Here is a 22050-nt window from a genome sequence, read left to right on the forward strand (position 1 = left end):
AACACGTTGCCTAAAGCTGTGACAAAGGGTCTTGACAGTCACCATTAAGGCTGGGTGGCTGAACCTTCAGCACCGGATGGCGTGTCAAAAACTACCAAAGCTTTTTAATATTTATTCTGGGTATTGAGTTACAACTGAAAAGCAGAAGTTGATGCATAATTGTTATTACATTCTTCAGTAGCATCAGGTTTGAGCTGGAAATCTAAGCTTTATTTTATTTTTGTTTGGTTTTTTTTTTTCCTGTGGCTGTTGCAGGAACTGTCATGAGTAACTGAAGTTTTATCACCTTGATAAATATGTGCAGTTTGAATATCTACAGAATTAGTGTTTTGGTAATACAGTGAATTTTGAGTTGTTGATTAGTGAAATATCATTTAACCCATCTAATAATCTGTGATGTTCCTTTTCAGTTATTTGCATGCCAAGTCAATCATCCACAGGGACCTCAAGAGTAATAGTATCCTTTCCCAGAGATGTGACTGTGGAACGTGACAGCATTCCTGGCTGGGTTTTTTTTATTGCCAGAAATGTACTTACTGACGTGAAAAGCTGTTCACATGTGAATATTTGCCGAGTTGAAATTTCGTTAAGAACTGATAATATCACTAGTAGCAAAGTAAGGAATACTTACTATGTCTATTGATGTGATTGCAGTAATGTAGCACGTTTTGTTGTGGTATCACAAAAATTTTTGCATCGTTTGGTTTCTACATGTGATGAAAGATTACACCAGTTCGCTCATGGAATGTTTTCAGCTTCTCATACTTGGCATTTCAAGGAAGTACTTGGCATTTCAAGACGGCCACCTGGGCCATGGTCTGTTCAGCGCTGGCCCAGTCATTATTTATGATACACTGAGGTACCATAATTCAATATGCCAGCTGCTTAGAATCTATATTATATGAAAACCTTCTGCAGTGGTGCTGGTTGACTAGAACTTTTATGTCTAATATTGCAATTTTGCAGCTGTTTATTGTTCTTGTAGGAGAGGACCAGTACCGTGTGTTTGTTTTCCCTTAACATTTTCCCCTTAGATATTTTTCTTCATGAAGACCTCACAGTAAAAATAGGTGATTTTGGTCTAGCCACAGTGAAATCACGATGGAGCGGATCCCATCAGTTTGAACAGTTGTCTGGATCTATTCTATGGATGGTAAGCAAGGGGGAAGTGGTGTGTTTGTTTCAACAAATTTAATTGCCTTTGGCCAAAGTTTCTGAGACAGCCCCTCCAGCCTACTGAATTATACAAACTGTCTTAATCTGGAAAAAACAAGCAGTAATATGAATCACTAATTCAAGGCTTTTCAGTTCTTCCTTAAGCATAAGTTTTTCAGTAGTCAGGAAAAAAACTTTAGTGTCTTCGTCCCCTATTCTGTTGTTTAAACTGAAAAGAAAATGGTAGCTATGGAAAAAGGGTATGATTAATTCAGGCTTGAAGAGAAGGTGAGAAAAGGCATGAAAAATATCCTGCAAAGGAACTAGCTCAGCCAAAAGTAAGATGGTATTACGTTTTAAGGATTACTCTCAAGAGGTCGTACAACTTGCTTGAGTCTTAATAAGAAGTATAGTTATGACCTCCTGTGCAATTCTTTCTCCTTTTCTCCCTAAAAAAAAACTGAAGGCCCTGTTGGCATTATTTTCAGTGTTGTGATAATTCTAGTTTCAAAATAGCTTCTTGGCCTTGACAAGGTCAGTCTGTTTTGTCGTAGAGGAATAAAGGGATCACCAAGCTAAAAAGAGCCAATGGATTTTGAGATTCATGTCAACATCCACTCTATATTAGGACCCAGTAACATCTGAAGGCGAGAGTAGGCCTCGCACCTCTTTTACTCTGGACAAGTCCATGTTTTGTTTCTGGCATGTGAGGCGCAGTCTGATGTGGTGAAATAAAAGCTAATTCTTTTCTTTTATGGTACAGGCACCAGAAGTTATTAGGATGCAAGATAAAAACCCGTACAGCTTTCAGTCGGATGTATACGCGTTTGGGATTGTTCTTTATGAATTGATGACTGGGCAGTTACCATACTCAAACATCAACAACAGGGACCAGGTAAGGGAAGGGATTAACTTCAGGCAGCTGTGGCCTGAAACAGAGATTGATTCAGCCTTGAGAAGTGCACATCCTGATGTTTTGTGTGTTTGATTTTGTGTTTCTGATTCCAATGTTACGAGATGACGTTTCTACATTTTCTAGATCTGCCTCAGCCACGCAGCACCAATTTACTTACTTCTCTTCAGGTGTTTTCGTTTTGGTTTGTGTTGGTTTTTTTTTACTTCTAGGATAGATTTCAGCTTCTGATCTGGTTGCCGGGATACTTATTAGGGAGAGAGAAGGTTACTTAATAGTAATCTAGTTTAGAACAGTTCTGCAAAGGCAAAACGATCCTCCATATGTTCAGTTATTCCTCTTCCCCCCACCCTGCCCCGCACTGAATAATAGTTCAGCAGCGGGATCGACAAAATGGAACAGCAATCATCTCCCTGAATGTTTTATATTCATCTCAGTCTTGAGAAATGCATGCACCATCTAATTGAATTTCAGGATATCAGCATTTCTCAAATCCTGCTTGATGGAGTATATGACTTCCCAGAGTGTGTGAATCCTTTAAGAAGATTACTTAATTGTGAACAAATATTCCTTAAGTCTAATGATACCGCAGGCCTGTAATACATCTCCACAGGTTAGGCACGTTCGCAAAGGCGTATCTGATTCATTATTTCTCTGTCTCATCTGAAAATAGTATCTACGCATCAAGATCTTTGGTGTAAACTATTCCATGTCTGGGTGGTGATATATTTATGTTGTTTCTGTGTCTGCATCCCTTGTTTTTTCACTGTCAGTACTTGAGAATTGCAACCATAGCAACCTTCATCCGTGAATGCCATTTTATAAGGCTGCTTCCGTATTTGTCAGAACACTTCATCCCAATTCATCAAATTTGGAGTCACTCCTTCTTTTTTTTATTACAATTTTTATTTTTAATTGTTTTTGCCTTTTTGAAAGAAGGGAAATGTCCAGATTTTTGGCCAGATGGATGTAGCCTTCTAAAAGGACTATTCCGACATTGTTTTGTTTTTACCCTTTGAGATTTGAAAGGTGGACCCAGTGATGTGGGTGTTCACAATTGAGTGCTGAAACAAATTTTAAATTGCAAGTGAAGCCAACATATAAAATGTGTTCTGATGTCTTTAGTTTTAACACTCCCAGTCCGAAAAGACAGAAATATTCCTTGCTCTGTGTTGGTGCATCCACATCAGTTGCTATGACATAACTCAGAATCTGAGTGAGCAAAGCATCATTGTTTTTACACTTCAGATTGTTTTTCTAGACAGACTAGGACTCTTCTTGTAGTGATAGTCTCTTTTCTCTAATTAAAATAAAAATTTAATTATTTATTATTCATAATATCATTTGTAAAGAGAGTACTGGAAACATAAATAATAACAAATTTTTATAGTTTCAACTTAAGCAGTGCAGTTGTTTAGAAATGATTAACTTCTAGATGATGCTAAGTCTTATTTCAGCAGAGGGAGGGGACAGGGTAGGCAAGTCTTTACTATGAAATGCTGCTCTGGCACACGGGGATTTCTAAAGAAACCATATGGGAGTTTTATAGTCCTTGATGCCAACACAGATGCGACTGAATCAGAAAGTTGAAAAAGAACCAGGATTATGTTAGTATAAATAACGTGTATAGCTTGCTTCGGATGTGGGGTCTTTCTGTTGTGTGTGTTTGTTTGTTTGTTTTTTTCCCAGTGTCCAGATATGAAATAGTTACACGTCATTAAATATGATATGATACACCTGCTGGGTCTGTCTGAGTATTCAGAAATGGTAGCGATTATCCGCTGCAGCGTGAATGGCTCTTTGATGAGCTAGTTTGAAAGGGCTGCATAGTGGCAGCATAACTGCAGTACTCAAACCACATTGCATTTGACCTTGGCCTGACATGATGATGTTTGATGAGTTTTTTTATATATCCAAGAGAACCTTAACCATATTTATGCTTTGCTTTCCTGCTTTCTATTACTTTACTTTGTTTTATGCTTAAGTTTTATCCTTAGGTGAAATATAAGCCTTCCATGTTAAAGGAATTACTGTGAAAATACAAAGCCTGCCTGTCTCCTTTTCTACAGGCAGTTTCTCTTTTGCTTTGGTGAGGTTTTTTTGTGGGGTGGGAAAAGTGGTCAGATGTCAAGAATAAGCTTTTGTGGTGGAAAAGTACATGAAGGAATTTATTCCTGAAAGGTAAAGGTTTTTAATATCTGTACTCCATGTGTTTCTTAAAATACCTTTCAGTGTGAACTTTCTGTTGACTTATAATATAAAACAGAATATTTATTTTTACAGAGTATTTATTTGTAGGCATTCTATTACTGCCACAGGGTTGCTTATTCTTGGTTTTATAACAGTTTTTGACACCGAAGAACTATTTCTTCGATGGTCATTGCTATAAATGGTAACCATTTACTCGTGGTCAAGTTTCACAGAAATCTCTCTTAGGAGGACAAAAAAATCTAATTTTTTCTCTGTACTGAATAGGTTAGCAAGCATTACTCTAAGAAACTTGGCAGTTTCAATACCAGATAATGTTTCCAGGGAGCAGAAAACTTGCTGCTGGGACTAAAATGGTCTAGCAAAATGTTCATCTTTTCTTACTCTTTGTTTTATGGACTCATCTTCTTCCCCTTTCATCTTTTTTGCCCTTAATTAAAGATAATTTTTATGGTGGGACGAGGATACCTATCTCCAGACCTCAGCAAAGTACGGAGCAACTGTCCAAAAGCTATGAAGAGACTAATGGCCGAATGCTTAAAAAAGAAGAGAGATGAGAGACCCCTTTTTCCACAGGTGAGAAATGTTCCCCTTTAGTTCTTAGTAGACTTTACAGTTTGAATATTAAAAATAAAGATTAGTTATGAACTCACGGGCCAGTTCAAAATGTTTTTTATTAGTGCTGTAGCATGATTTCGTAAGAGTACCGGCTTGGTACCTGATTAGTGCTGTTTAATTAAATAAAGTGTTTGTTTTCAATTCCAAAAGCAGGTATTAATATGAGTTGTGTAGTTGGAAAAGCATTTATGTGCTGGGGAAAGTTTCAACTGGGAGACAGTGAAATTAATAATCATGATTAGACACACAAATTAGAACTTGCTGTGTACGCTCTCAGAAATCTTTATACCTCCCCTCCTTGCTCTCCCCCAAGCTTTTATGAAGGGAAACTGATAGTTTTGTTACAAAAGTTGATTTATTGTGCCTCCTGAGGAAGGTCTGGAGTCTAAAATCTTGGACGGGAGGCCAGCCTTATGTTTTTTTCGTTTGGAATAGAATCAAAGCCTTTTCAAAAACTAAGGAGCTCCCCCTGCTGGCTCTGCGGCAGATGGTATTAAGCAAACTGCTTAATTATTTATTGATTATTTAGTTATTTGCAGCGATGGCAGGTATGGGTTCTAGTGCATAAACAAGGACGCAAATAAAAGGCAACTATATTCATTAGGCTCACAGAGAGAAATCGGTATGCCCTCTTAAAGGGGAAAAATGAGACAGTTTCTTCCCAAAATGTCCTTTTCAGCTTTCTGAGGATGTAAACATCAGAGTGCAATGCAGTAATCTATTTTTAAACGTTTCTGTTTAAATTTGTGTATAAATATTTTTCTGTAGTTAATTGATGTTCTGCCTTTGGTTCTAAGAGACTATTACGAATTTGGAACAACAGATTTGATCACTTATTTTCTACTTGGTTTTAGATTCTTGCCTCCATTGAGCTTCTGGCCCGGTCATTGCCAAAAATTCACCGCAGTGCATCTGAACCCTCGTTAAACCGGGCTGGCTTCCAGACAGAGGATTTTAGTCTATATGCTTGTGCTTCTCCAAAAACACCCATCCAAGCAGGGGGATACGGTGGGTTTCCAGTGCACTGAAAAGAAATGTGAAAGCGTGTGCCTGTGTGTCTGTGTGCTGGCGTGTTCCTGTGCGTGCGACACGCGTGTACGTTCTCGGTTCCTACCAGCTACGTTTTTAAGGTTTACTTGAGGGAATGAAGACTCACTTCCTAACACTGGGCATTGAATGTCCCGAGCACAAAGTCCGTGTTGGTAAGGAATGCTCTGGGAACAGCCGACCCAAGAAGAATTATAAGCTCACATAAGAGAAATGGGAAAAACTACTTCAAAACAAGCAAAAATCCTCTTAAGGTCATTGGGTGTCATTTTTGCTTGCCTGTGTCATTTTTGCCTAGTTTATTGATTGGATTTAGTTACTCAGGAGCGTATTTGATTTTAATCTACTCAAGCTATGGTGTTTTGGTTTGGTCTGGTTTTTACTTCAGTTGAGGTCATTATATTTGAGCAATAGGCTTTAGATTCCTCAGTAATGCTACTTATATGTGGGAAACAATTGGAAAAATAAACTGAGCTTCAAGGCTGAGCACAGGCAAAACTTCTTGTGGTCAGCAGAAGTAAGCAGATACAACACAGAATCAAAAAAAAAAGACCGTAGTGACATGTGACTCTTATTTTGAAAGTTGAAGTTTAAAATAGTGCTGTTTAGAGAACATCTCTTCCTACAGATGAGTGGTGCTGTGGGTTTTTTTTTTTTATTATTTTTGCCTACATACTCTGACCTACAGTTTAGACCAGCTGAAAATATTCTGTTGCGGTGCAACAGAGAAGAAATTCTGAATCTGCTTTTGTTGAACTGCAACAATATTACTAGTAACGGTGCCTGTATCTTTCAATTAGCAGGGATTTAAAAATAAATAATAATAAAAAAATGTAGATCTTGAGTATAGCCAAATAGTTTAAGAGAAAAAGGCTGCTAGCACCCGTAATAGGAAAAGAGGATTTGAAAAAGCAGTTGTTTTCATGGAAATCAGTATTATACCATGGATTCTGTTGAGATAAAATGTTTAACTTACTTTAATATTGTTAAGAATACCACTAGACATGCTTCTATTCAGTGATGAATTGGTTTTTTTCACTTTCTTATAAAAGCTGCTAGTTTGACTAGAAGTGAATCAGTTAGACGAGATGTCTGAGAAACCTAGACACCTTACCAAGATCCTGTCAGCTCACCTTAAACATTTTTCTCTGGAGCATTCTTCTGGAACAGGTGAATTAGAGTAGTCGTTCAGGTGATATCAGTCTTTGGTGTCTGATACTTAAACAGTAATGTCATGGGCTGTGTTCTGGCCAATATTTTGAAACTAGTTATGTGGTTTTGTTTGTTTTAAACTGCTAAGCTATTAATTTCCACAGATTCTTCTGCATCAGAAACAAGCCACTGCTGCTCTTGTTAGGACTTCAGGGGCCAGGATTGTTCTTAGTGGCTTCTGATTTTCATACTTATAGAGAAGTTTGTATGTTGCTAGTGATAAGTTTTTGAAATAGATCAGGATTCAAAAAGGGGGTTGTTTTCTGCTGTCTGGCAACTGAGCCTTTTAAAACAGGAGGCAGAGTTAGAGATCATGAAGAGATGTAGATAATTTCTAGATTTTCTGGCCAGATTCTAATAGTCTTTTTAACTTCTGCTGTTAGAACAGTTTGGGAACTAACTTCTCTTTTTGTTAGTCAAGAAAATTCAGCTGTTGAAATCTATCTCTATGGAAATAGTTATGGAGGACAAAAGTTGTTACTATTTTACAAAAATCTGTTTCCCATCTTTCTGGTATCTTCACCTCATTTTGGCAGGCTTGTGTTAAAATGAAAACAGGGTTTAAGTGGGTTTTATTTCCCTCTTTTCTTAAGTGGGCTTTTTTTCTTCCCCTCTTTAGTAGGTTTTTTTTCCTGTTGTTTTGTTTTTTTTATTCTAGTCACTGATGAGGAATGCTTCTTAAGCTCTGGGGTATGGTATTCAGTACAGGCTACAATGCCCATCTCAGTAAGAGCAAGAGGGTGCTGTTGGGTCTCCTGCAGAATCTAGAAATGCTCCATCCCAGGTAGAAAAGGCTTAACCACGCAGGGAGTTATGGAGAGTGCAGAACCATCATCACTGCCCTGCCCAGGCTTACTCTTTTCCAGGTCTGCCAGATCAGTTCAAACAAGTTTTTCCTAGGACTAGTGTTAAACTCCTTGTTGTTCTTCTGAGCTGTAGGAACTAGAATTATGGGGAGGAAAAAATGCTGCCATTCTTAGACACATTTGGCCCCATTTTCTGCTGTATGGTCAGTGCATTAGAATTCTTCCTGGGTTGCCTGTTCTTAATGTAGAGCATGGTTTGGGATCTATGTCCATAATGTGAGCTTAGCTTCTCACTAAACATTTTATGAAGCCTACAAGGAGGCTAGGTTTTGTGGATCATTAGCTTTATCTGACATAAAGGCATTTAGGGGTTTAACTTCTGTAGTTTGTAATTGCTGCTTCAAATGAGATTTAGGAACATATGTAGGAAGAAGAGGCCTGAAAACGCCTGTGGATTTGGGTCAGTGTTCTCAAAAATGCAACTCAGCTATATTGTTTAGAAACAGATACCTATTGGTCCTGAAAATAGGTCTGTAGAATCTCAGGCTTTTCTGCAGAGGTAGTTTATACTATGTGAGATTTGTTTTTTCTTTACTTCCCTGCATCTCAGTATAGAAAAAAAATCTGTCTTGGTACCTTCTAGAAGGACCAGAGCCTCATAAATGCTGCTGCATATTCTTCTGAGGATATTAATTATCCACATCAGTGTATGTTCCAATTTTTATTGAGCCAATGGGTGGTATCCATACTAAAAGATCAGCACAAGATCCAACAGAAGCTTCTTTGTCATACTTTTTTCTGTGTCTGTGAATGCAATCCAGGCAAGGTGTTGGAATTTGGTGTTTCCCTTTGATAAGTCTGTTACTCTCTACTTCAGCAGACAAGGCTGGCACAGACCTGGGAGGGACCATTCTCCTTACAGTTCCTCTGAGAAACATGGCATCTACCCCAGGATAAGGAGTAGAGTAAAGATGTTGTGCATATACCTAGTAACCTCGTGAATCCAGATAACTTATAAATTTGTGAGAGCAGAGTTTGGTAACTTCATCTTAAATCGTTGCAGGAATCAGGAGCAGCAGGTTCACTCAGAACATGCCCTCATAATATATTATTTGGACACAACATGAAAGAACTGGAACATCTTTTTAGTACAGATTTTTTGAAAGTGTGCATTTCAAATAGTTTCCTCTTGCTTTGCATGTGACAAGCGTGGAAAGACAGTAGCAACTAACTTGAAAGGGTTCATTAAGAAATGTAGATTTTCAAATGCTGTCCATCCTTTGAAAAGGGATTTCCTTCAGTCAAAGGAAGTATCTGGAGTTTTACTTGGTAAAAAGCACGTCAGATGTCTGGCTCACAATGAATAAAAATGTCTGTTGTTTTTTTCACATCTGAAATCACCAAGTACGTGCTTTTCATAGCTTCGTGGTAAGATGATCTCATTTGGAGCAGCCGTGGCCCATCTCCTTACCCTGGCACTGGCAGGTGCTCTCCAATTTCACAAGTCTGTTCCAAGCAGTTGGGTGGGTTCCTCCTGCTACTGACAAAGCATCTCCAAAACCTGGTTAGAAATCTCTCCTTGCCCACCAGCCTGAGCTAGGATTTGCTAGGTCAGGTCCTTGAGCTGTCTTGCCACAGGGCCAGATAGTGTTGGTGTGACACAACAGGTAGGTCACTGCTCTACAGCTTCGGTCAGGAGGGAGAGTGGGACAGCAATAGTCCCAGTTTAGATGAGCATTGGCTGTTACAGAATGGCATCCAAAGACTTAGCAGGGCAGAATCAGGATGATCCTGTTCATAGCTAATTCCTAAAGCTATCTTCATTTTGTCCATTCATTGCTCTCAGGCAAGACCTTCTTGTCTTGCTAGAAAACAGTGAATTTGCATTTCAGGTTACTTCATTTATCTTTCTGCATCTAAGCCTCAGGAAGAGGTTGCCAGTGTTCTCTCTCCCTCCCCTACTGATGGGGGTTCTTTCAGAAGACAAAAGAACCAGGTACAGATATTTTGCATCTTCAGAAGAAAGGGTGACAGAAAGCTTTTTAGCTACACCTCTGATCAACACCTGGCAGGATGGAGGACTCCTGTGTGTGGATAGATGTAGTCCTCTACGTTCCTCATATAGGGAAAGCTGTTACTGGTAACCGCATTTTATACGTGTTCAATCAACATAATCCTGTTATTAGATGAACATGTCAGCTATTTTGGTCTCTCGTTGATTTCAGATCAGATTAGCACCTGAATTTTGAAAGGGGAGATTTAGCATTAGCTTGTCAAAGAAAATGTCTTTGCTAAGGTTTTATTTAAATGGCAGAAAAGTCTGAAAAATCACCTTTTTATAGCTGCCATTCTATCTGAAATGCTTCTTAGCTTCTGATCCTGTTTTTCCATTGCCCTTTCCCAATTAATGGTTCATCTTTTATCTTCCAAAATCCCTGAACGACTATTAAAAGCTGAATTATTACCAGAAATGGGCAGAAAGACAAGATGAGTAATGAGGGAGCAATCTCTTGTTTATAAATTGATCTTTAATCAGCAGTTTAGGAAAGCAGACTGAGAAATAAATTAAGTAGAGCATGTTTTGAAAGTGTAGCTAAGCATGAATGTCATTCTTAAAAATTAGCCTCGCAGGCAATACTTGATGACTTTTTTGTCCTTCTCTTAAAAGAAAAAAAAAAGTACAAAAATTGAGGTGTTTCTAGAAGTTACTGTGAAGAGAGTTGGGAAATTGGTGAAATGTGCCAGAGAGAAGCAAGAATAATTACCAAATATTTAGAGTGTTTTGGAGCAAGTGTTTTCTCTGTTGGTAGAACTAGCAAAATAGGCAATTAGATCCATTGTAAAGTTTTTATTCCTTTGTTGTTATAACTTAAACCTACCACCACAGCCTATGAAGACACATAGAGCTTGAGGGTCTGTCACAGTGCCCTGTGCCAGCCACCCTTACTTTAGACCTCAGGTGTGCTTCCTTCTCCTTTCCTACGACACACAGAGCCTTCTCCCTGCTTTCTTTATGTTCCCTTAGATCAGTTGGATCAGCTATTCCTACCACGTCCTGAAGGTGCCTTTTCTTCCCCCTTCCAATGGAGACTGGTGATCACTCTCCTTGGTTCTCTTCTTTATAGAGCAAGACACTCCATGGAATTAATGCCATCAGACTAAAATTCTCTTTGCAGGGATATTTCTGGTTTTTTTCCAATATTATTTCCAATATGATGACACTAAATAAGCTAGGTAGAATTTCAGGAGATCATTACATAGGATTGTTGTTTATTCAGTCATTCCAAAGGAAGCATGGGGTTGCTTTATTTGTTGTGCTCCCTATCAGTGAGGACTAATTTCTGGTCTGGGAGTAAGTAGACAATCTCACCATTATTATTTTTCTCACAGTAGGTGGCTATGTTGGTCTCTAAACCAGATTCTGGCATTCTTTAATACTGGTTCAATATTCAGGCACTTTACTTAAAGTATGTAGTCTTTAAGCTTAACGGGTGTGTCAAATAGTTCTTTGTTATTAAACCAGTTTTACACCAGAATAGAAATTAGTTTGCAATCTGATGCATTTTTTGCAATTGTTGCTTCTCAGGAGGATATATGTGCAATAAGGCGTTAAAAGTGAAATTAAACTGACACGTTTTATTTTCAAATGCATGATGAATTAAACTTTGCTTGAACTTTCATACCTCTGTCTTGGGAAGAATGGGTACAGCTTGCTTTCAAGAAATTCTTTTTCGGTAAAACACGCTGGGTCTGTATTCAATGTTCTTACACTGTGCGTTCTTTTGTGCTTTAATTTTAACAGTTTGCATTTTTTAACATCTTTTATATTCAACCTAATGTTTGACTAGTCTGAAGAAAATCTCTGACCACCTAGTAACTGAAATCACCTATTTAAACCAAGCTCTTGTCCTCCCTCTACAGGAGAATTTGCAGCGTTCAAGTAGCCACAGCACCATGGCAGCACCCACTCTGTTATTTAAGTCTTGTGTTCCTACAGTTTCTTAACATCAAAACTCTGTTCTGCTCTGCAAAACCTAAAGTAATTTAGAAAAAAGATATCCATAAGCTTAAAAGTGGAGCAGAACGGAACTGCCAGTCCAACACAAATGGGAAAAAGTACCTTTTTTTGGGAACCAGAATCCTCTGCTGCCAGTGTTTCTCCTTCAACACAAACCACACCACGTGCATTCGGAGACCCGCAGTGGCTGCCTGTGCCGTTGGCATCATTCCCAGGAGAGAGGAGAGGGCACTCGTGGTTTGACTGTGGTGCTCGGGCATGAGGGGATGGAACTGCTGCTGCAACTTAGGAGACTTGCTTTGGATGGTCTGCCGGTGGGCTTTCTCCTTCTAACAACGTGCCATCAGAGGCTGAACCTCTGATGGGTGCTAATTTAAAAGAATCGTCCTCCGTTCTGACCTTTTGGGTTTGGTTTTTTTCCTGGTGTACTCACTGATTTATGGACAATGCAGTATCCCCTTTTCACTCTATTACAACGTCAAACACCTAAATTTGTCTCTATTATTGGGTTTTATTCCAGAAAAATTCAAAGTATGGGGTGATGGGAGCTGAAGAAGATGTTACTCTAAAGGCAAAGAGGTGAAGCTGAAGGAAAAGGGGATGCTGCTGCACCTTTTTTCAGATTTACTTTATCACTTCTTCAAAAAACAACCAACAACCTTAACCTTTTCCTTTTCCCGTATTTTCTTGGTGTGTGCATATACAACATCTTTTAGAAGGATTAGGTAGATCCTTCTTTTGTTGGTCCAGCAACAAACTGAAGTTTAAAAAAAAATGTAGCGAGATTGTCCTCTCTTTTATTTTTTTTCTTTTGTATCATCTGATACAATGTATTTATCAAAGATGCTACCACAGCATCTGAAGTCTGTAGAATTCCTGACGCAGACTGTGAATGGTGTATGTACCTACTTTAAAAGTTTTATTTTAAACGAGGGTGCAGGTTAATGCCAGGTACCTTACCAATATGTAATGTTTTCATAAATGAGGAAAAAAGTTCTCAGGTTGAATTGAATACAAATACAAAACCCCCCTAGAATTAGACATTCCAAAAATGATGTTTTGGTACTTTCAAGAGCTTTTTTTTAAAGGATTTTTATCCTGTTAACTGAACGTCCTCTGATGAGTGTGTGTGTAAATGTGGAGCATCTTGTCCTAGCGGCAAGTTGTTAGATGAAAACAAAACGGTACTTGCTGGATCCACGCTGACTACTTCTCCTCTCATTGCTTTCTTCCCTCTCATCTCTTCCCTCCCATTTATCTTTCCCTTTTTGTACACTTTGCAAACTAGGATGAAGGGTGGCGGTATCTCCATTAGAGTGCTTTGTTTTCCTGTCCTCCCATCCTGGTTTTCAAATGGTGGGTAGCTTTTTGACAAGTTAACCCAGTCAGGGACAAAACAACTCGTAAAGTTCTGCACATTGTTTACCTCTAGTAGAATATCTTGTGATGTGATCTGTTTGCAGAGTTCTCTGGTATGTGGTATTACATGTAAATTATTTGTACAGAGGCAAGTCAGACCACATTAGAAAGAGATTCGAGCTCAGAAAGAATTTTTTTAGAATTTGATCCGTATCTGCCCTGTGCCACTCCGGGTGAGGCAGGAGAACTGACCCCTCTGGAGCAGGGAGGTTCTTGCTGGAGGGTGGGAGGTTGGGGGGGAGGGGGGGGGCTGTTAAACCATGACAAATAAATGAAGGAGTTAAATGTGTGTGAATGTGGTGTCCGTGCTAAACATGGGTGTCTTGGGTGAGGACACTGTCCTTCCCTCTCTAGGAGAGTCGAACTGTTTCTGTCTGCAGAAGGTTGCTCCCAGGTGAAGGGAGAGACGCACATCGGTGGTGGAACGTGCTTTTGAAACCCTGGAGTTCTGCGGTGTTGCTGGTAGTCTGTTATGTGTGTCAGTAAATATTTACTGGGGTTATAGGGACCGGACTAATCTGAAGTGGGAATTATAACTGAAATACTGTGTATTCATATTAATTCCGCAAACATTAGCAAGACAGCAATAGCGAATGACTTAATAGTCACTACAAGAATGAAGTGATTCATGTTGGTACATGAATAGAATCAATTCTGTGTACAGGATGCATTTTAAAAACAACAAAAAAAAAAAAAGAAAGCACAAATTTTTTTCTTGTCTGCTGTGGGTCTTCAGATGCTGTAAGGTTTTTTTTTCCTTATTAAGATTGGCAGGAATGTTAAAATAGTAGCAATAGCCACTTTCCAGTGTGGAGAAGCTAAGGAGCGAGCGGTGGCGCGCAGACCGGTGAAATCAGAGCCTCCCGGCTGATGCAGCGCCGGACGGTGACCATCATCTGAGGCCAGTCCCCGAGAGGTGGAAGGAGACTGGGGCCAGCGGGCAGGTGAGACCATTTACAGATACAGACTCCCAGAGGGTGGGTGAAGTGGTCACTGCTCATTCTCCTTCCACCCTCAAGTCCCTCTGGACCTTGTGTGGGCTGTGGCTGAATTTGGACATGTCGGGCATACTGGAAATTCATATTCTCTCGAAAGAAACCATTATTGGAGCAAGTATGGAGAGGTGGTTCAACAGTCATTTGTTTCACAGAGCTTGTTAAAAAGCCCGAGTTTCCTTCCACAAGGTCATGCTGGCAGAAGATTGTCTGCTAAAATGTAACTGTTAGGAATTTCATTCTATCTTTGCTTAAAATGAACTTACTTTTGTGAAGATTCATTACCCATTAGTCTACAATATGCTTCTTGAGCCCATAGGAAAAGCACAAGGAAAATTACTATCCTTGTCCATGCAAAGCACTTTATAAGTAACATGTGATCTTTGGGGTGTTTTGTTGTTTTTTTTTTTATTGGGGTTGGTTTATATGTAGTTTTGTTTTTCTGTTTTGTTTTGGTTTTTTTTTTTTCCCTGAGGAATGTGCAAGTTGTTTGGCTGCTGTTTAGAGAAGTCCTTTCAGGATGCATTTCTACTGGTTTTCACATTTGTTTGTTTCCCTCCAGATAGCTGTAGTGATGTGTGTTTGTCTTTAAGAGGTCGCAGATAATACTCATGCAAAACTTTGGAAGAAATTTGGTTTGTAAATAATTGGGTTTATTTTTTTTTTTTAAATATCTTCAGATTTTCTGGATGTCTTGCATGCCATCAGAATCAGTCTTCAAGGTGCCCTGTAGATGTTTAGTGAATGGGGGAGGTAAGAGTAGTCCAGAACTGAGTATCCTGTATAGCAGTGGGATGAAGGAAGTGAACTCAAATCACCGTTAACATTCATGTCCGTTACACCAAATTTCTTAGGCTTTTTCTCTGTGATGTCCCAGCTACAATGGAAATGTTAGTACGTATGTTATGTGTGTGTGTTGGGGCAAACATCCAGAGAGTCTTACTGCTTTTAGCTCTGCAGTGTCTAGCATCTACTATTTTTTATTTTCACAACCACCAGTATCCAGTCCCAACTATCCAATGTCTTTATTAACCACACATACACCTTCCCCTCTGTCTTTCCTGTTCCATACAGTTAGACAAGACCCTGTTACCTGTTACATCTTCCCTGTCAGGACGTGATTGCTTCCCACAGCGTATTTGCTGGAACTTGGAACATTGTAGTGGAGCTTAAACCAAATGGTATGAGCAGAGAGACCTGGTTATTTTGAAAGTAATTTCTGCGTGAATTAAGTCCTACATGGCCCCAGATACAATTACCCAATCGTTTATTTTTTTTGCTAAAACTCATGCAGGTCATTAAATGAATCCATTTCTATTTTTTTATGCTTATCTAAAATCATCTTTTCTCGTACTTGAATGCTCTAGCAGCTAATGATGATACAGAATGTTTGAGGCCAAATACTGCCATCTTACTGTGGCCTCTCAACATCACTGCGATTAGTATGTGCTCATTAGAGGCAGAATTTGGCCTTCGTGACATAAAAAGAACAAAATGCTGACTGATAAGTATCACGTCTTTCCACAAATGCCCAAATTGGGGGGAAAAAAATACGCTGAAGATCACGCATAAATAGGTTTGCTTCTCTGTTTGTCTGGTGATGTAAATGCATCCAGCATTTTACAGAACGTTTGGGGAAGCCAGACCCCCAGAAAGCTCACAAAGAAGTACAAGTTGAAGTTTTGGTAGGTGGAGGGGCTAAATTTAGGGAAGAAGCATGTAGACATTTCACGCTTTCGCAGCCTATAGATTTCATTCCCTTCTGGACTGTGAGTGCAGCATGTGTAGCACTAACTATTCATAGTACTGTAGACAACCCCGTCTTCTGTCTGTTGGGAAAAGTATCACCAGTAGCAGACAAAGCTTCTAGGTACAGTCGAGTGGACTGTTACGGCGTCACTGGGAGGTGCTGGGAGTTCTGGTTTTCTGTCATGCATTTGACGTAGAACTTTAGGAAACGAACTTCTGTTTACTGCAGCCTCCTTAATACGCGTTTGCACTTCGCGTTTGTTTTGGCATGCATTTTAAATATCTTTCTTCCTCGCTGCGTTACTTCTTACCTAGTAAATAAAACCATCAAGAGAGCAGAGCAGAGATAAAAGTTGTTACAACTTTTTCTTTGCATTTAAGTTGAAGGATGCTGACACAGAAGCTACTAAGTCAGCACCATGACACAGCGGTAAATAATCATGAAGCTGTGGGAGGAGGAAACTGTTTAAAAACTGCAGAATATAGAGTGCACCAAGGGTGAATTCCAGTGAAAACTTGCATATATCTTTTCTGTAGAAAAGAGAGCTCTCTTAAGAGAAGTCTCTTAGAAAAGAGACCCTCTCTTAAATGGGTTACATAGGCATCCCCCTAAACAGTCTTTGCAGTTTGCCAAATGATCATGTGCCTTCGCAACCTTAAAAAGTACAACAGAATGTAAACCAGGTGCTTTGTAACTGGAGCAGTGGCTTTGGTTTACTTCTGATGCAGTAGTTTTGTATATAGCTATTACTCTAGAATAGGTAGTGTGGAGCTGGTAAACTTCTGCAAAGGAGGGCAGAGAGCATTCCCCGAAATACCTACCATCATTTCAAAGCTAGGAATTGAAGGATACCCAATTCAGTGGCGGTAAACCTGCTGCTTCAAATCTGCTCTGTCACAAGTTAAATGAGGTTCATTTAATTTAAAAATAAATAAGCCCTCTTCCCCCTCCAAAGACACGAAGATCTTGTTAAAGAAAAGTAATAGAAAGCTCCAAAGAGGCCCAAAGTTACACTGTCACGGCATCTTGGAATGAGACAGTAGATGAAAAATGAGAGCTGGATGAGGAGAAATTGATGGCTCGTACTCATGTAATCGAAGTCCACATCTATCAGAGCATACAATTAATTCCCTGGCCCAGAAAGCGCAATTAATTTTGTTTTCTGAAATATCAGCAGGTTTCCTTAGTTCTTCCTCAGGCTCTTGCAGTTTCCCCAACACTGCAGTTACTTTTCAGGGGTCACACACTGTCACTGCACGTGAACCATGGGAGATGGTAGGTGTCCTGCCAGCTGAGGGACAACCAGCGTGTTTGAAGTTGAGTTGTTCAAATTTCAAACCAGTTACGTAGACTTCTGGCAGTACCTACGGACCAGTGTCATATTTAACCTCCTTGTCCATAAAGGACAAAATAATGGGTTTCAGAATTAGTGCTTTTTCAGATCTTTTCCTTTTCTTCTTTGGGGCAAGACTTTTGAGCATAATTGTAAATTATAAAGTTATGTCTAAATGTACGGTTCATACAAAATATCAGACCAATTTTCATTTGGTTTTGTTCCTTTTAGAAAGCAAAGTGTAAAAGAAAAAGCCTTTCACAAATGTTCCAGGAACTATCTGGAATCCTTCTACCTACCCCAAATTCTGCACTGAAAGTACATGTGAGAAGGTGGCATTTTGTCTGTTTTTAAAGAAAATTGCAAAGAAACTATTCCCCTAAGAGAAGGGAGCTGATGAAGGGTGTTTAGAAACTTCTAAACCACGTAGGAATTGGCTTCATCCCATCACAGCAGCAGCGTGTTCAGCTCGTCCAGTCTCCTTAAGAGCCAACAGTGGCCCCTCCGGTCATTTTGCCTGGTTTGTCACGTTTGCAGCAGCTCTGCTTTAGAATAAGCCTTGTGTGATGTTCACTTTTGAGTAAAACACAAAAAACCCCCTATATTTTCTTTTCTTTTTTGTTTGGGTTTGGAAACTGGTTGGGGTTTTGTTTTGATAAATGTCATTCTGTGTTGCATTTGTGTATTCACCTTAGTTGAAAAGAAAATCTGTGTGTTTGGGAGTTCAGTGGAAGGTTAGGAGGAGAAATGAAGCCCACCTTCTGGGCATGGATGTTGGGTCTAGCGGGCAAAATGGACCAAACTTGGGTGTAGGGTTATTTTGGGATGGTGGGGGGTTCCGAGGGCATAATTTAAATTAACTCTGTCTAAAATAAAATGTAAGTGCAATAAATGTGCTTTTTTTTTTTTTTAATTCAAAGCTGTGAACCTTTAGGAAAGAAAAAAAAAAAAAACCACAAAAAAAAATCAACAAAAAAAAAAAATGCACATCATTCCTTCACGCAAAAAAAAAAAAAAATGCACATCATTCCTTCACGAGCCTTGTGTCCTACCTGCCTCCCCTTCCCTCCCCCCTCTCCACACTTCTCCTCAACTGACAGAAACCTGACAGTGGCCAACTTGCATGTGTTGGCAACCCAAATTAACGTTGCTTTTCTTCCCGTCTCGTGTGTTGGGATTGGGGAAAGTCCTGCCCTCTTGGTTCTTGCCACCCATGGAATCCCTTGGGGATCCAGTGCTGACCTGTGCCGCTGGAGCCGGGTCTGTCGCTGCGGTCACCCCGAGGGCGAGCGCAGGGCTCCTCCTGGCCCTTCGTCCTCCCGAGGTTGTAACTTCCCTCCCCACCTCGTTTCAGGTGATGTTTTTTCTTAAGCAACCACAAATCCATCATCAGCTGCCTAATTGGATCCCTTTTCCCCTTTGCTGAAAGACACATGCAGGCTGGCCACTGTTGCCTTCTGTGACGCTGCCTTGTTTCGAAGGAGCAGGAACACGTGTGTGATCTGCCGTGCGATACTTGCACTGTCCCTTTCTTACTGGAGCGCAGGCTGCTTTTCCTAGACTGGATTAGGAAAGGCACCGGTCTCTCGGGGGCCGGTTTCCACCAGAGGCACAACGCATACGTTTCATTAAAGAGTGATGGAAGGGGGTTGCACCCGGTAGTTGGACCCCACGGGGGAGTAAGAGAGGACTGGCTTGTTTAAAGTTTATAGATACGCGGATCTATATCCTTTAAACTTGATTATTTTTATATATAGTCAAGACAATGGCATTACCTCATAATACAGAGGCTTGTTTATGAGAGGCAAAGTATCTAGTAAGGAGAGGAAAGGGAAATTTATATACAGATTTGATTTCTTTTTGTTCGTTTGTTTGTTCCTTAGTGCAATGAAATGTATGTCCCACCAATTTAAACTCTGTGCTAACACAACATTCCTTTCAGCTCTGATTATTTTATTATTTTTTTTTCGACCACCAGAGGTTTGCGAGGGGCTTATGACTGCAAAGTAGAAGGTCCAGTCTGGTTACTTAAAAAAATAAAAAACAAAAACAATTGTGTTAGTAGATTTCCATAGCTGCTTTTTAAAATCTACAATGGAGTAATTGTTTTGAAACTTGTATTTATTTTTTAACTCATAACAAAACGTTTATTTTCGGTTTCCTGTTACATAGGTCGTGGCAACTCCCCTTCTTTCCTTTGCAAGTTTCCCCTGTAATTGCCAATACAACTTATTTTTTCTCGTTTGTTCCTTCCCCCTTTACTTTTGTTGTCCCTTCATTTGTACTTTGGAGTTTTTTCTCATGTAAATTTGTACAATGGGAAATATTGTCCAGTTTGGTTAGAGAGCATGGAGACTTAAAACATATTAAAATTTGATAGCTGAATTCAGATTGAAGAAAACTATTTCTGTGTAAAGTTATTTAAAGAACTCTGTATTATATAAAAGGCAAAAAGTTCTATGTACTTGATGTGAATATGAGAATACTGCTATAATAAAGATTGACTGCATGGAAAAGTCTGAAGGTGATTGTTTATTGTGTAATTCACAGCTCTTCCTCTCCATGAAGTTCCAGAGGTACAACTTAAGGTGGTTTAAGGAGAGCAAAAAATTTACTTTGATGATGTTGCTTTAGAATGTAACTAGAAGGAAAATAAACCAAACAAACCAACAGAAAAATAAACAACTGAGGGATGCCTGGAGCATAACCCTGCTCCCTTCATTTTCCTTTTGTTGGACTTGACAGCTGTGCTTAGCACTAAGGCATTTTTTACCTCTGCAAAGGGCTTCACTTCACGGGGATTATTCTGGACTTTGATAATATCCAGGGGAGATGCCCCTCACCCCAGGGAAAGTCTGGCAGCAGTTGGTCTGTGTTCTCTTCAGGGTAACTTCCCCTGCTTCTATGGCAACTGTTATTTGGCAACAAGATTTCAGTAACATGTCTTTAAGTTACAGCTTTTCTGTAGTTCTAACAAGGACAAGTTTTATTCTCCCCCCTCCTTTAGCAGTTATTTGGCAGAGCTTTAACGATGGGATTCTTGCCCATTACACATTCATGGAAATTTTAAATCCCATTTGAACATCAATACATCGCTTTTTTTATCGAAGGGCAGCACATTATATATTGAGCAAACATTACAGAAGCTCATGTGGACTCAAATACCCCACCTCTAAAGCTGTAATGTTCATTCTCCAGAAATCCTAAAACACTCAAAAATAAAAGTACAATTCACCTTAGAGGTTGTTGTTTACAGTTAACTTTTATTGAAATAAGAAAATCCTACAACACTCAAAAAAAGTACAATTCACCTTAGAGGTTGTTTACAGTTAACTTTTATTGAAATAAGGACCGAGGAGCCAAAGCTTTGGTTCCAGGGGCCTCTTTAGTTCCAGGGACCTGCAAGTAACAGAAGAGAATCCTGAGAACTTTTTCACCCATCCTCTTCCCACTGCTGACAGCAGGGGAAGGACCTCCTCAACAGTTCCTGTGCTGCCTTCAGCAGTAGTTGAAGCTGTCAGTTTTACAGACCCATAACGTGACCCAGCAGCTTGAGAGAGAAAGGGCATTTAAAGGAACTGGAAACAAGCAGAAAGCCCCAAACCTTTAAGGGGTGGATTGCACAGGTCTCTCTCTAGGTACAGAGAGAGCGTACCCTTAAGGTTAAGTAATGCTGCGTCTACAGAGCAGCACGAAGAAAATAATTTTGAACTGGTAGCACTTAAGCTACAACTCATCAAAAAATAAACTGTTACACTGCAGACTTATATTGCCAGAAGTAGACTGCCTGCACTCAAGTATTCGGGTACCCAAGAACAGAGTGTGTGAAGGCAATAAAAAGAAAAGGTTGCAGATATTTGCATTCTGTACAACAGAAACAAGGCACATCTACCTCTGGAAGCGCACAAATAACGTCTGGAAAGAGGGTACTTGTGGCAATTCCCAGAGAAGAGGGCCAGCGAGCAGGGCCAGGAAGGATGCCCTGGCACTGTATGACCGCAGGGAACTTTGAAGCAGAGCTAAGGAAAGCTCCAGGCTGCGTGTGAGCTGCTGCCGGATGGGTTTAGAGCTGTTTGAAGCCAAGCCAAGCCAGCTCGGCTGCAGCCCCCCGGGCCGGTGCCAGGAGGGGCGGAGGGGCCTACCGCTGTGCTGCCGCTGCGCCGGCACCCAGGGCTGGAGGCGCCTACTCCTCGTCGTCCGGAGGGATCCCCAGCTCCTCGTCCGTCCAGGCGGCAGGGTCGGGGTAGGGGAAGTGGCCCTGGCGGAGAGGGGCGGTCAGAGCTCGGACTAGGCCCCGGCCCACCCTCTATCCCCCTCGCCCGCCGCGCCGGCCTCACCAGCACCATGTCCGAGCTGTGCCAGAAATGCCAGAGGATCCAGAACCACATGAAGCCGCTGAGGATCTCGCCCTGGATCACCTGCCTCTGCGTCAGCTGCGGGAACTGCCGGTACCGCGGCGGGATGTGCACCCCGCCGCCCGCACTGCAACGACACACACCGGACACCGCTTACGGCCCCGGCCCCCGCCGGCCGGCACCCACCCCACCCTACCCTGCCCCTCGCCCGCCCCCCACTC

At 40.5% G+C, this 22050-nt stretch overlaps 1 protein-coding gene across 3 annotated transcripts in view; it reads left to right on the forward strand.

The window, feature by feature from the left end:
• Positions 1-18457, forward strand: part of BRAF (B-Raf proto-oncogene, serine/threonine kinase) — an 85452-nt gene extending 66995 nt beyond the window's left edge. For 2 of the 3 annotated variants that reach the window (XM_014937356.1, XM_014937357.1), the window contains 6 exons: positions 411-457; positions 1035-1153; positions 1919-2050; positions 4718-4852; positions 5749-5902; positions 11881-18457. In XM_014937356.1, the coding sequence (XP_014792842.1) occupies positions 411-457; positions 1035-1153; positions 1919-2050; positions 4718-4852; positions 5749-5902; positions 11881-11903 (610 nt within the window). In that variant the 3' untranslated portion in view covers positions 11904-18457. Of the gene's footprint in view, positions 1-410; positions 458-1034; positions 1154-1918; positions 2051-4717; positions 4853-5748; positions 5923-11880 lie in introns of those variants that run through there. The other variant, XM_014937358.1, reaches the window with a different exon arrangement.
• The last annotated feature ends 3593 nt before the right edge of the window (positions 18458-22050 follow it).

The sequence above is a fragment of the Calidris pugnax genome, unplaced genomic scaffold, assembly GCF_001431845.1.
Source record: "Calidris pugnax isolate Ruff unplaced genomic scaffold, ASM143184v1 scaffold1, whole genome shotgun sequence".
NCBI classification, from domain to species: Eukaryota; Metazoa; Chordata; class Aves; order Charadriiformes; family Scolopacidae; genus Calidris; species Calidris pugnax.